This window comes from Petromyzon marinus, chromosome 62, assembly GCF_048934315.1.
Source record: "Petromyzon marinus isolate PM22_M1 ecotype Great Lakes invasive population chromosome 62, UKy_Petmar_22M1.pri1.0, whole genome shotgun sequence".
In the NCBI taxonomy this organism is placed as follows: domain Eukaryota; kingdom Metazoa; phylum Chordata; class Hyperoartia; order Petromyzontiformes; family Petromyzontidae; genus Petromyzon; species Petromyzon marinus.
In genome coordinates, this window is record NC_133728.1 from 4366953 (window position 1) to 4380127 (window position 13175).

Consider the following 13175-nt stretch of genomic DNA (forward strand, 5'->3'; position numbering starts at 1 on the left):
AATCTTGACACCGCTGGTACCATTCTTCGGCAAGTCCACTCAGATCCACGGCCTCCTGTTCCTCATCAGCCCAATTAGCCCATGCCGTGCCCGTTTAGCCCCCTCTGTCCGGCCAAACAGAAGCTGCTGGGCCATGCGGTGACTGGGCATGCGTGCTCAGTGACTCAGCCAGTGCAGCCTGGCCTGGCCGGAGGAGCCCCACCGATGGTACTGTGTCCAGATCTTCAAGGATTTGTGAGCTCTTCACACAATCCAGCCTGCAGGTTAAACCCAGGATGGATCGTAGGCAGGGCCAGCCTGAATGTTTCTAACCGGCGAAGATGCTTCCATTAGGGGGGGGGTCCGCATTTCGCAAGCGTAGAGAAGGGAGGGCATGACCGTGGCCGAGAAGACCTGAAGCTTAGTGCGGAGCGACAGACCAGGTAGCCTCCACACAGCGTTACGCAGCTGATGAATAGATAATGCCGCCCGACTGATTCGAAGTGAGACCTCCGCTGCCAAACCGAAGATGACAGATGCATACGAGACAAAGTTCCCCCGTATGGCCTCAACATACTTCAGGGGCAAGTGCTGTTGGCGAGTAGCAGCAGCACCACCTATGAAGGCCGGCACCGCACACGAGGGGTGGTGCGTGGCCAGCACCACGCCCGACCGCCTTTGTCTCCCCCGTTAGTGATGTTTACTACACACCCCACCAGGTGCTCATTTGAGGCCGAGTCGACCTAGGGGAGTCCCAGAACCGGTTCAGATAATCGTCACTGGTGTAGCGGTTGGCACGCCGTGCTCCGAATTCGGCAGACACCCGAGTTTGATTCCCGCTCGCGTTCAATAACAGTGGCCAATTTCTCGACCGGTCCACCCCTAGGTCGACTCAGCCTCAAATGAGCACCTGGTGCGACGTGCAAACAAAAGCATCGCCACTGGGGAGACAAAGGCGGCTGGGCGTGGTGCTGGTCACCCACCGCCTCGTGTGCCGTTCCGGCCTTCATAAATGTTGCTGCTCGCTGACAGCACTTGCCCCTACAGTCTGTTAAGGCTATATGGGGGATCTTTGTTTTTTTGTCAGGGTCTGTGTGAATGTTAATGTCGGGGGGGGGGGGTGTGTATCTGTGGGTCTGTGAGTGCGCGTATGTGTAGTGTCTGTGTGTCTGTGCGTGTGTCCGCGTACACGCGCATCCGTGTGAATGTTAATGTGTGCGCGTGTGTGTAAATGCTAATGCGTTGTTTGTGCCTTTTGAGCCTGCATCTATGAGTCTGCGTGTGTTTGTACACAACAGGACTTGCTACCAACAGTCTGTTAAAGGCTAATGCGGGGTGGGATCTTTGTCCTTGTGTGCGTGCGGATTTATTTACGAGTCTGTGTGTATGTGTGCGCGTGCGTGATGGGGAGCGGTGGTGCCGCGGTTAGCGCGCTGCACTGCGAATCTCGCCGCCCGAGTTCGATTCCCGCTCACGTCCATCACCGGCGACGATTATCTGAACTGGTCCTGTGCCTCTCCTAGGTCGACTCAGCCTCAAATGAGTAGCAGGGTGCGATGTGTAAACATCGCCGCTAGGGAGACAAAGGCGGTCAGGGCGTGGTGCTGGCCACCCACCCCTTGGTGCTGCTCGCTGACAGCACTTTCCCCAACAGCCCCGTTGAAGGCTACACGGGGGATCTTTGTCTTTGTACGTGTTTGTATATGAATGTGTGTGTGTCTTGTCTGTATTCACCTCCCTCCCTCTCTCCCGCGGTGAAGTAATTACAATGTATTATGGGCTGGATTATGAACAACCTTGGGTCAAAGTCACGACTGTGTGTGCGTGCGTGCGTGTCTGTGTGTACGTGCCCCGGCGTGCCTGCCTCAAATTGACACACTCGCTCACGCACACTCGCACACGTGTACTCACACACGCGTATACTCGCACTCGCACATTCACACACGTATACTCACACACGTGTACTTCCACACGTGTATACTCACACACACGTATACTCACACACGTATACTCACGCGTACACTCGCACACGCGTACACTCGCACACACGTACTCTCGCACACACGTACTCACACACGCATACTCACTCACACATTCACACACGTATACTCACACACATGTATACTCACACACACACGTATGCTCACTCACACACACACAATGCTAACACACAACATCGATACACGCACATACAGTACTAAAAAAACTAAGACAAATATCCCCCTATAGCATTTAACAGACTGTTGGGGAAAGTGCCGTTATGAAGGATCACTCACACAATCACTCTCACTCACACTCACTCACACTCGCTCACACTCGCTCACTCAAACTCGCGCCGTATTGAGGATGTGATTCTCACTGTTCCTGGTCACACGTCCAGCATCGCCAATGAACTTTGACACCTGCGATGACCCCACACTCTCCCCTCTCTCCAGCTCCATCCCTCTCCCTCCTCTCTCCCATCTCCCTCGCCACTCTCTCCCTCCCGCTCCCATCTCTCTTTCGCTCTCACAAAACTCTCTCAGTCTGCCCTTGAATGACTCTGTGTCTTCTCTGTGTCTCTTTCCCCTGCTCCTCCTCCTCCTCTCTCTCTCTCTTGCTCTCCTCCCCACTCTCCCCCCCCACCTCACTCACTCATTATGATGTGTAATCTCACAGGATTAGAATTGACCTTGATCTGAGGTTCCATGGTCAGTGTACACCCCCAGACTCTATCACTCTGCCCCCCCCCCCAACCCTCTCTTTTCACTCTCCGCACTCTCTCTCCCCCCTCTCTCCACTCTCTCTTGCTCTCTCTTGCTCTCTCTCTCTCTCTTGCTCCTCTCTGCTGTCTCAACTGGACGTGTGGAAATAAGAGCTTGCTAGCTCATTGGATTCCTCCGCTATACTTTACTCTGATTCTCTCATCTCTCCTCCCTTCTCGCCCTCTCTCCCTCTCCTCTCTCTCCTCCCTCTCTCCCTCTCTCCCTCTCCTCTCTCTCCTCCCTCTCCTCCCTCTCCTCCCTCTCTCTCCTCTCTCCCTCTCCTCCCTCTCCTCTCTCTTTCTTTCTCCTCCCTCTCCTCTCTCTTTTTTACGATCAGAGGAAACGGGAAGATGCTCGGTGTAGTCGGCACTTTGCTTCATTCATAATTTCGTTGTTATGTTTTTTAAATGCTTATCTTTATGTAACCCCCCCCCCCTTTTAAATGAAAGACCCAACAAAAGATATCTCCTCCTCTCTCCTCCCTCCTTCTCTCCCAAACTCTCCTCTCTTTACTCTCACCTCACTCTCTGCTCCCCGCTCTCCTCCTTCGCCATCATGGGAGCGACGGTGGCTAGGAGATGTTAACTACCTCGCCAGGTATGCAGGAGGTCGTGGGTTCGATCCCGACCCTGACGCCTGCTGCTGTATATTTGGAGTCTGCGTGTCTCTCTCTCATCATCATCACGGTGGCTAGGAGATGTTAACTCCCTCGCCTGGTATGCAGGAGGTCGTGGGTTCGATCCTGAACCTCTGACACCTGCTGTATATTTGGAGTCTGCGTGTCTCTCTCTCATCATCATCATCATCACGGTGGCTAGGAGATGTTAACTACCTCGCCAGGTATACAGGAGGTCGTGCGTTCGATCCCGACGCCTTTTGCATATTTAGAGTTTGCGGTGTCTCTCTCGCCGCGATCGTGTGGATTTTTCTGCAGGTCCTCCGGCATTTCCCCCCTCCACATTTAGAATCGGCGTCACACGTCTAAGAGTTACTTGGCTGCTGCTGCTGTGAATTTCCACGCGATGGCAATGATGATGATGATAAGCCACTTCGTTGAGCTATCGGTTTGCGACAGCCAGGGTCGCTTCTCTGAAAGAGCTGCGTAGCTCGGTGAGGGCCTCACCTGGTGAAATAAAAAAATAGTTTAGGTTAAGTTTCTGTGCTTTGTCCCTCACAGAGCACCCCCATCTCCTGTCGCAGCTGCCCGCCACCGTGAGGGTGCGCGACGATCGTGCTAGCAGAGGGTCGGGGGACCCCGAAAGCACGAGGAACAGCACAGAGCCCTGGTTCATCGATGGCATCACAGGCCTTGACCAGCTCAATAAAGCGGAGACGTAGAGGCCCCCCCCCCCCCCCCCCGTCGACATTCCCCACACGACCTCTGCTGTGTGGCGGACGAGCAGAGAACGCGTGGAGGCATGCACACGCATGTTTACACGCGTCACGGACGCATGCATACATGTGTGTGCGTGCGCGGGGAACGGTGTGTGCGCATTGGCGAGCGAGCCGAGGCCTGCTCCCAGAATGCCGTGCGTCCAGCGGGGGAGGTGCGCGGCTGACGGGGATGTGTGCCCGCGTGATTGCGTTGTGTAACGCGGACGGGAAGACTCGCGCGTCACTCTCGCTCGCTCGCTCGCTCACTCGCTCGCTCACCCTCCCTCCCGGCTCTGTGTGTTTCCCGGCAGGGTTGCGTCGTCATCGCCGGCGTCATCACCGTCGTCATCACCGTCGTCATCACCGTCGCCATCGCGCTCTCCCTCGAGGCCCCTGGCCGCGCCCCCCCAAGTCCTCAAGGTCCCCCTCCGTAGGTTCAACTCCACTACCTGAGGACTCCCGTTGCCTCAGCCTTGAAGTCTTTTTTTTTTTTTTAAACCCCGTCACCTTGACTCAACCCGGATCTTAAGCCCAGCCCCTCGAACCCCTAAACCCAAAGCTTCAACCAGAACCCCCACCAATTAAGGCCCCAACCCAAGCCCTAACTTGAACCTTGACCCTTGACCCTGTTAAAGAACAAGAACACAATCCCCAGCCCTAACCTAACTCTGTCCTGAACTCTCACCCTAAACCCTCAATCGACAGCTAACCCCAGCGCCGACGACGCGAACCCCGATCCTAAACCCTGAAGCCATCGCTGGCCCTGATCCTTAACCCCGGGGGTGTCTGACCGTTACCCCCATGGGTCTTAGACCACAGATCGTGTCTCCCCGTCCTCCCAGAGAAACGGAGACATCTGTGCCGCCCGGAACATAAACACACCCTGCTCGCCGCTCGCCCCTGCGCTCACCATTCGCAAGAAACACGCGCACGCCCGTCGCAGTATCGCTCACCACACCACCACCACCCCACTCGCCACACCACCACCCCACTCGCCACACCGCCCATCGCTCACCACACCAGGGGGGGGGGGGGGGGGGGGCGGCCTGGAGGGGAGTGGCGCCAGCACGCGATGACGCGATGACGCGCTGACCGCGGGAGCCGAGGCGCCGCCAGCATGGACTGCTCCGTGGAGCCGGGCCCCTACCAACCCGGCGCCGGCGGCCAAACGCCGTCGGCGCCGTCCTCTTCCCGAGCTCGCCAGCCGGCGCCGCCGCCGCCGCCGGCGCCACCGCCGCCGCCAGCGTCGTCGTCGTCGTCAACGCGCGCCTCTCCCATCCTCTCCTCGCTGCTGCTGTCCCGCCCGGCTGATGGCGCTCGCAGCCCGGCGCTCGCCTCGCCCGGCACGCTGAGCCGCCAGGCGCCGACGAAACGGCCGCGCTCCCTCGATTGCGGCGCCGGCGGCGATCCGGACTTGGGCGCCGTTTTGGACTGGACCGGCGGCGCCAAGGGCGCTAGCGGCGGGCACTGGCGCCGCGAGTTCCAGCGGCTCGGGATGTGCGGGAGCCCGCTTGGAGCCGGCGTCGGCGGGCGGCCGCAGCCGCCGCCGCCGCCGCTGGCGTCTCCGGCCGGCGCCGGCAAAGGCGCCGCTGCTCTCTTCCTGCTGGGGCTGCAGCAGCAGCAGAGGAGGGTGGGGGGTGGAGGAGGAGGGGGAGGCGGCACCAGCAGCAGGGGCAGCAGGGGCAGCAGTGGCAGCAGCAGCAGCAGCGGCAGCAGCAGCAGCTTGCGCTCGGGCGCGGAGGACGAGGAGAGAGCGCGAGAAGCACCGGCGAAGAGCGCGTCGGAGCTGATGCGGGCGCTGGCAAGCCGCTCGCAGCTCGGCAACGGCGGCATTGCCGGACTGGCGACGCCGCCGGCGCCAGTTCATGTGAAAGAGGAGCAGGAGGCGGGGGGGCGGCGGGCGGTGGTTGTGGTGGAGGAGGAGGAGGAGGAGGTGGTGGGGGGTAGGCGGGCGGCGCTGGCGGGGAACCGCCCGCAGCGCCAGCAGCTGCGGTACGGCGACCACCGCTCCGTGTCGGAGGAATTTGCACAGAATCATCACCACCACCCACACCGCCAGCGGCGCATGCAGCAGCAGCAGCTGCAGCACCTGCAGCAGCAAAATCATCAGCAGCAGCACCAGCTGCAGAATCATCATCAGCAGCAGCAAAATCATCAGCAGCAGCAGCAGCAAAATCATCATGAGCAGCAGCAGCAAAATCATCATGAGCAGCAGCAGCAAAATCATCATGAGCAGCAGCAGCAAAATCATCATGAGCAGCACCAGCAACAAAATCATCATGAGCAGCAGCAGCTAAATAATCAGCAGCAGCACCAGCAGCGACATTATCAGCAGCAGCAGCAGCAGCAGCATCATCATCAGCAGCAGCGCCGCAGTGCCGAGGTAGCGCCGACCGCGCTGCAGAACGGCGCCAGCTTCTCGTCGTGCCTCAGCCTCCTGCTGCTCAGCAAGAAGATGGGCGCCAGCGCCGCGCTGTCCTCCACCTCCTCCTCCTCCTCGTCGTCCTTCCCCGCCCCCAACGGCGCCGGCCCCCGCTCTCCCCCCGCCTGCGCCCTCGCCCGCCCACTGCACCGCCCGCCCCAGCCGGACCGCGCCTCGAGCCAGCTGGCGCAGCTGCTGCTGCACGGGCGCCAGCGCGGGAGAGCGCACGGCGAGGAGGAGGAGCGGCGGCGGCGGCGGCAGGAGGAGGAGGTGGAGGCGGAAGAGGAGGAGGAGGAGGAGGAGGTGGTCGGGGAACACGAGGGGCAGGAGAGGAGAGACCACGCCCGCTGGTGCCGGAGCCCACGGGGAAGTTCGGCGCTGGCGCGGTCGAGCCCGGCACCGAGCCGCAGGGCGCCGGCATGGAGCGGTGACGGCGGCGGCGGAGGTGGCGGCACCGGCGCTGGCGGCAGTTGCTCTGCTTTCACCGGCGCCGGCAGCACTGCTGCTGGTGCCAGGAGTGCGCATGCAGCCGGCGGCGGCGGGAGTGCCGCCGGCGCCGCCGGTGCTGCCGCCTCGATCGTCGCTCGCACCGTTAGCCCCGACAGCACCGCCGGCGCCGCAGGCAGGTCTGCTGGTACCGTAGGTTCCACCGGCTACGCGAGCGCCACCGGTGCCGGTGGCACGAGGACCGCTTGCCCTGGTGGCATTGGCGCCACCGCTGGCTATGGCGCTGCGGGCAGAGTCATCTCTGCCGGCACTGGCGCCGCCAGTCCTGCTCGTACGAGAGCACCCGGTGCTGCTGGCGCCCGAAGTCCCGGTAAGAATGGCGTCGGCGCTGCCGGCGTCGGCGCCGCTTCCATCACCGCCGCGAGCTCCACAACCGCCGGCGCCGCCGCCGCCGCCGCCGCCTCCTCTACGGCGCCCGGCGGCCGTCACGGCGTCGCCAGCGTCGTGCTCATGGATCTGGCGCGCAAGCGAGCGGCCACGGCGGCGCCAGCGGCGGCCACTCCGCCGATTCCCTCGCCTCCGGTTGCCGACGACGGCAACACGCCCCTCAACCTCTCGCTGCCCGGCGGCGCGCGCAGCAGCGCCAGCAGCTCGACCGCGGCGCCACCACCGATCAAGCGCCGGCCGTTTAGCACCACCGCGACTCCACCACCATCGTCGTCGTCGTCTTCTTCACCGGCGCCCGTGCCGGCGCCGGCAGCAGCGCCGGCACCGGCGGCAGCGCCGGCGCCGGCGGCAGCGCCGGCACCGGCAGCAGCATCGACGGACTCCACCAGCGACAGCCTGCTGTGCCGTCTGCTGACGCGGCGGCGGGAGCGGGAAGCCGCCGGCGCCGAACCCCTGGCGCTGCCGGCGCCGTGGGACTTGAGGTGCCGGCACCGCGGGACCATCGAGGAGGAGACGGAGTCGCTGCTGCACAGCTGGCGGCCGGGAGACGCCGGCGCCTCTCCGCCACCATCGGCGCCGGCGTCAACACCGACACCCGCTGGTGCCGCCGGCGAGGGCCGGACGACGCTCGCCCAGATCCTGCGAGGGAACGGAGGGAACCGGCAGCACCAGGACGAAGGAGGGGCGGCGTCGACGGCGGCGCCGGTCGCGGCGCCGGCGGCGGCGCCGGCGGCCGGCCCCGGCGGCGCCGGCGGCGGCACAAAGCTCATCGACCTCCTGCGGTCGTGCGACTCGTTCACGCGCGGGCCGGCCGCCCAGGCGCTGGCACCGGGAGGCGCCGGCAAGGGTGACGCTGCTCCACCGCCGTTCAGCGCCAGCAAGCTGCTGCAGATCCTGGCGCATGGAGGCAGCGGTGGCGGCGATTCCGGCGCCGGCGGGGCCGGCGGCGGCAGCGCGAGGAGCTCGCCGGCGCCCGGCTCGGCGACCCCGGCGCTATCCGCCGCGGTGGCGCCGGCTGGAGAAGAGCTCAGGGATTTGCTTGTGCGGCGAACGCTGCTGCAGCTGCTGCTGGGGCTGCCAGAAGTTGCTGGCGCCGCCGGTGCCGGAGACGGCGGTGACGGCGCTGACGGTGGTGCCGGTGGTGGCGCCGCTGTTTCGGCACCAGTGAGAGTGAAGGAAGAACCCGATTGGAGCGGTGGCGCCGCCGGCGGCGGCGACGATGATGATGCAGGTGGCGCCGCCGTCACAGTGAAGGAAGAGGCGGCGATGTGGAGGAGGAGGAGGAGGAGGAAGGATGACGGTGGCACTAGTGGGGGAGACGATGCTGTGGCCGAGGACCAGGATGGTTTGGTGGAAGCACGCAGCTGTCCCCTCACCAGGAGGCTGCTGCTGACGCAGGGAGATGTGGGGACGGAGAGACGCGGGGACGCTGTGACGGAGAGACGCGGGGACGCTGCGACGGAGAGACACGGGGACGCTGTGACGGAGAGACACGGGGACCCTGGGACGGAGAGACACAGGGACCCTGGGACGGAGAGACACGGGGACCCTGGGACGGAGAGACACAGGGACCCTGGGACGGAGAGACACAGGGACCCTGGGACGGAGAGACACAGGGACCCTGGGACGGAGAGACACAGGGACCCTGGGACGGAGAGACGTGGGAACGTGGGGACAGAGAGACACGGAGACGCGGAGGCGGAAAGATGCGGAGACGCTGGGACGGAGAGGCACGGGGACGTTGGGACGGAGAGGCACGGGGACGTTGGGACGGAGAGGCGAGGAGACGCTGGGACGGACAGACACTGGGATGTAGGGACGGAGAGACGTGGGGACGCGAAGACGGAGAGACTCGAGGACATGGGGATGGAGAGATGCGGAGACGTGGAGATGGAGAGACGTGGGGACGTAGGGACGGAGAGACACGGGGACGCGGGGATGCGCGGACATGAGGATGCGGGGGGATGGAGAGACACGGGGACGGAGAGGCACGGGGAAACGGAGAGCGAGAGACGCCCGGAGACGCGGGGACACGACGGAGACGCCGAGAGAAACAGCGGAGACACTGAGATGGACTCGGAGACGCGGGGACACGAGGATGCCGAGCTCGTTATGTTCACGGAAGGCGACGGAGAGACGGGGTCGGAGAGACCCGCGGAGATGCGGCGAGGCACCGAGGAAGACGGGGACACCGAGGCGGATAGAGACACCGGGCCGGTGAGACACGTGGGGACACGTGAAGATGACGACACCGAGATGGACGTGGGGAGAGTCGGAGACCAGGACGCGGGGGCGGAGGGCCGCTGGGAAACGTGGGGAGACGCCGACACAACGGTGGAGAGAGACACCCGGGCGGAGATGCGCGGGGACACGGGGAGGGACGGAGAGATGCAAGGAGACGGGGACGCGAGGCCCGCGGGGCCCGCGGGGCACGGGGACGCGGTCGCAGATGCTGAGAGGGACCGGGAGGGCGGCCCGCGGGGACACGACGGGACCGGGGGGCGGAACGGAACGACGGACCCGGCGGCGGCAGCCAGGCGGAGCCCGGCGGCGGCGGCGGCGTCGTCCGGAACGCTCGAAGCCGCGGGGGGGGCGGGCGAGGAGAGAGACGCCGGCGGGGAGGGCGGACGGCCGTCAGGAGGAACGCGCGGAGAGAAGGGGGCAACCCCCCGGTCGCTGGCGGCGGGCGGCGGGGAGGAGGTGGGAAGCGTCGCGCCGGCATTTTGCGCCGGCTCCGCGCCGCCGGCGCCGGCGGCGCCGACGCCGTCCGCTCGCGCCACGCCCCCCTCCCCCCGCCGGCGCCCCTCCCTGCCCCCGCCGGCGCCGTGGCGCCGCCCGTTCCGGGTCAAAAGCGAGAACCCCGAGAACGATGCACGGGGCCGGCGCTGGTTGCCGGGCGGCGGCGGTTTCGGCGGTTTCGGCGGGGTCGGCGCCGCCAGCGGCGGCGGCTCTCAGACGCTCTTGGAGCAGCTGCTGTTGGGGTCGGCGCCCGACGGGAACGGCGCCGGCGACGCCGGCGAATGGCGGCCGCACAACCGCGTGCGCTTCTACGCCAACTTTGGCCGAACTCGAACGGACGCCAACGCCGCTCCGGCCGCCGCCGGCGCCGCGGCATCGGCGGCGGCGGACGACGGCGGCTCCTCGGCGGGGGCGGCGGCGCTGCTGCGCACCAACCCCATCCTGTTCCTGATGCTGCGCGGCCGGCGCCCGGCAGCGCCGCCGCCTCGGCCCGGCACCGACGGCGCCGCTCCCTCGCTGCTCCAGCGGGTGCTGCAGCAGGGCGGCGGCGCACAGATGGCGCGCCGGTGCCGGCGCTGCGAGCCGGCGCCGGCGGCTGCGTCGGTGTCGTCGGAGGCGGGGAAAATGGAGGAGGGCGGCGAAGACGGCGGGGAGGAGGCGGAGGCGGTGGAGCCGGAGGCGGTGGAGGCGGTGGAGGCGGTGGCGGCGCCGCCCGGCCGGGCGCCTGCGGGCGTGGACCGTGGGATGCAGGTGGCGCTGGGGGCGGCGCGCACCGTGAGCCGCCAGGTGCAGACCGAGGCGCCGGGGGACCCGCGGCCGGAAGGGAACTCGCCGACGGAACGGGAGACGCGGCCGGAACGAAAGCTGGGGCCGGGAGGGAACTCGCCACCGGGATGCGAGTTGCGCTTGGAGCGGAACGCGCGGACGGAGCGCGAGACTCGGCCGGAACACAGTCCCGAGTCGGAGCGCTCTGCACCGGCGGAACGGAGTCCAGAGCCGGCGAAACGGAGTCCAGAGCCGGCGGAACGGAGTCCAGAGCAGCCGGAACGGAATTCGCTGACGGAACGGAATTGTCAGCCGGAACGGAATTCGCCTTCGGAATCGTCGGTCAGCGCTGCCTCCACTGCCTCCGCTGCCTCCGCTGCCACCGCTGCCACCGCCGCGAAACTCGACGCGGGCTCGGACGGCGCCGCTGGTGGCGGCGCTAGGAATGGCGGCGTCGTTGGCAACGGCGCCGGCGGCAGCGGCGGCGGCGCCGCGAACGGGTTGTGCCGGAGCCGCGCCGGCGCGGCCACGGACCGCAGGGACGGCGCCGGGTTGGACACGGGGCTGGGGGAGGGCGTGGTGACGCGGAAGAGGAAGAGGGACGGCGGCGGAGCCGGCGGCGTGGCGAGCGTGACTGCCGCGACCGCCGCGACCGCGGCGCCGGCGAACGGTTGCAAGCGCGTGAAGCTGAGGGGGAAGTAGGGTGGGACGGTGAAGTCGAAAGAGGCCGGGGGCCGGTTTTGCGAACGACCGGAGAGGGGGGGGGGGGGTAAGGCGTGGGGGAGTGGACGGCGAACGAACGGCCGGATTTGGCGCCTCCGGGACGCAAGGCGGCGGCGGCGGCGGCGGCGGCGGCACCGGGCGCAGAACCGCCGGGCGTGACGATGCGTTGGGAGAGCGGAGCGCTGGGACTGGATGTGCCGTGGTCGCCGCCGCTGCTGCTGCTGCTGCTGCTGTTGTTGTTGTTGTTGGACTGCGAGGCCGCGATGTGTTTTGTTTAACGGCAGCCGCGTCGTTACCCCGCGTTTGTTACCCCCCCCCCCCCCCCCCTGACCGCCGATATTTTTGTAAAGTTAAGAAATGTGCAAACAAAAAAAAAAGAACCCCATTGGGTAAGGGTCGCGTCCCAACAGCAGCTCGGCGCCTTCCAGCGCGGGGGCCCATCGCCCGGCTCAGATCTGACCGGCACGGTGTGGGCCGGCCACCACTGCCACCACAACCACAACCACAACCGCCACAACCACCGTCACTACCGCTACTACCACCGCCACAACCACCGCTACCAACCACCGTCACCACCGCTACTACCACCGCCGTAACCACTGCCGCCACCACTGCCACCACCACTGCCACCACTGCCACCACTACCGCCACTACCAACCACTACCGCTGCCACCGCATCGCCTGCAGTGGTGTCTCACTGTGGCCGCGCACACGGTAAACCGTTGTCTGTGCTGCTTCAACGGAGGAGGAGGAACAATCCAAACGACACGAACTCACTCTCTCGGCTGAAGGCCTCTCGTCGTGGCCGCCAGTAGCAGCAGCAGCAGCAGCAGGAGGCCTCAACATTGGGCTCCAACCACTGAACCAGATCGCCGCTGCTGCTGCTGCTGCCGCCGCCGCTCCCATCGCGCCCGACAACAGAATGGAACGATAGGCGGGGGGCCGCGTGGCCACGCTCGTGAGCCGGATTTTGCGGCCGAGAGCGAATTACAGTAAAACTTTGGATTGCGAGTAACTTGGTCTGCGAGCGTTTTGCAAGACGAGCAATTTTTTAAAATAAATATGAATTTGATTAACGAGCGAGGGTCTTGCAACACGAGCAGTAGTACGTGTACACGCTTTGTACTGCCGAGCGTCACGTGATCACAACTGATGTACGAGCGAGGGTCTTGCAATACGAGCAGTAGTACGTGTACACGCTCTGTACTGCCGGGCGTCACGTGATCACAACTGATAAACGAGCGAGGGTCTTGCAGTACGAGTAGTAGTACGTGTACACGCTTTGTACTGCCGGGCGTCACGTGATCACAACTGATGTACGAGTGAGGGTCTTGCAATACGAGCAGTAGTACGTGTACACGCTCTGTACTGCCGGGCGTCACGTGATCACAACTGATGTACGAGTGAGGGTCTTGCAACACGAGTAGTAGTACGTGTACACGCGTTGTACTGCCGGGCGTCACGTGATCACAGCTGATGTACGTTGCGCTTTGATATACGAGTGCTTTGGATTGCAAACACGTTTCCGGAACGAA

General features: G+C 64.9%; 1 protein-coding gene across 1 annotated transcript; it reads left to right on the top strand.

The window, feature by feature from the left end:
- The first annotated feature begins 5120 nt into the window (after nt 1-5120).
- Nucleotides 5121-13175, top strand: LOC116955850 (uncharacterized). The gene has a single exon (XM_076053690.1). It carries the CDS (start codon nt 5215-5217, stop codon nt 11617-11619), a length of 6405 nt encoding a protein of 2134 aa, XP_075909805.1. The 5' UTR covers nt 5121-5214; the 3' UTR covers nt 11620-13175.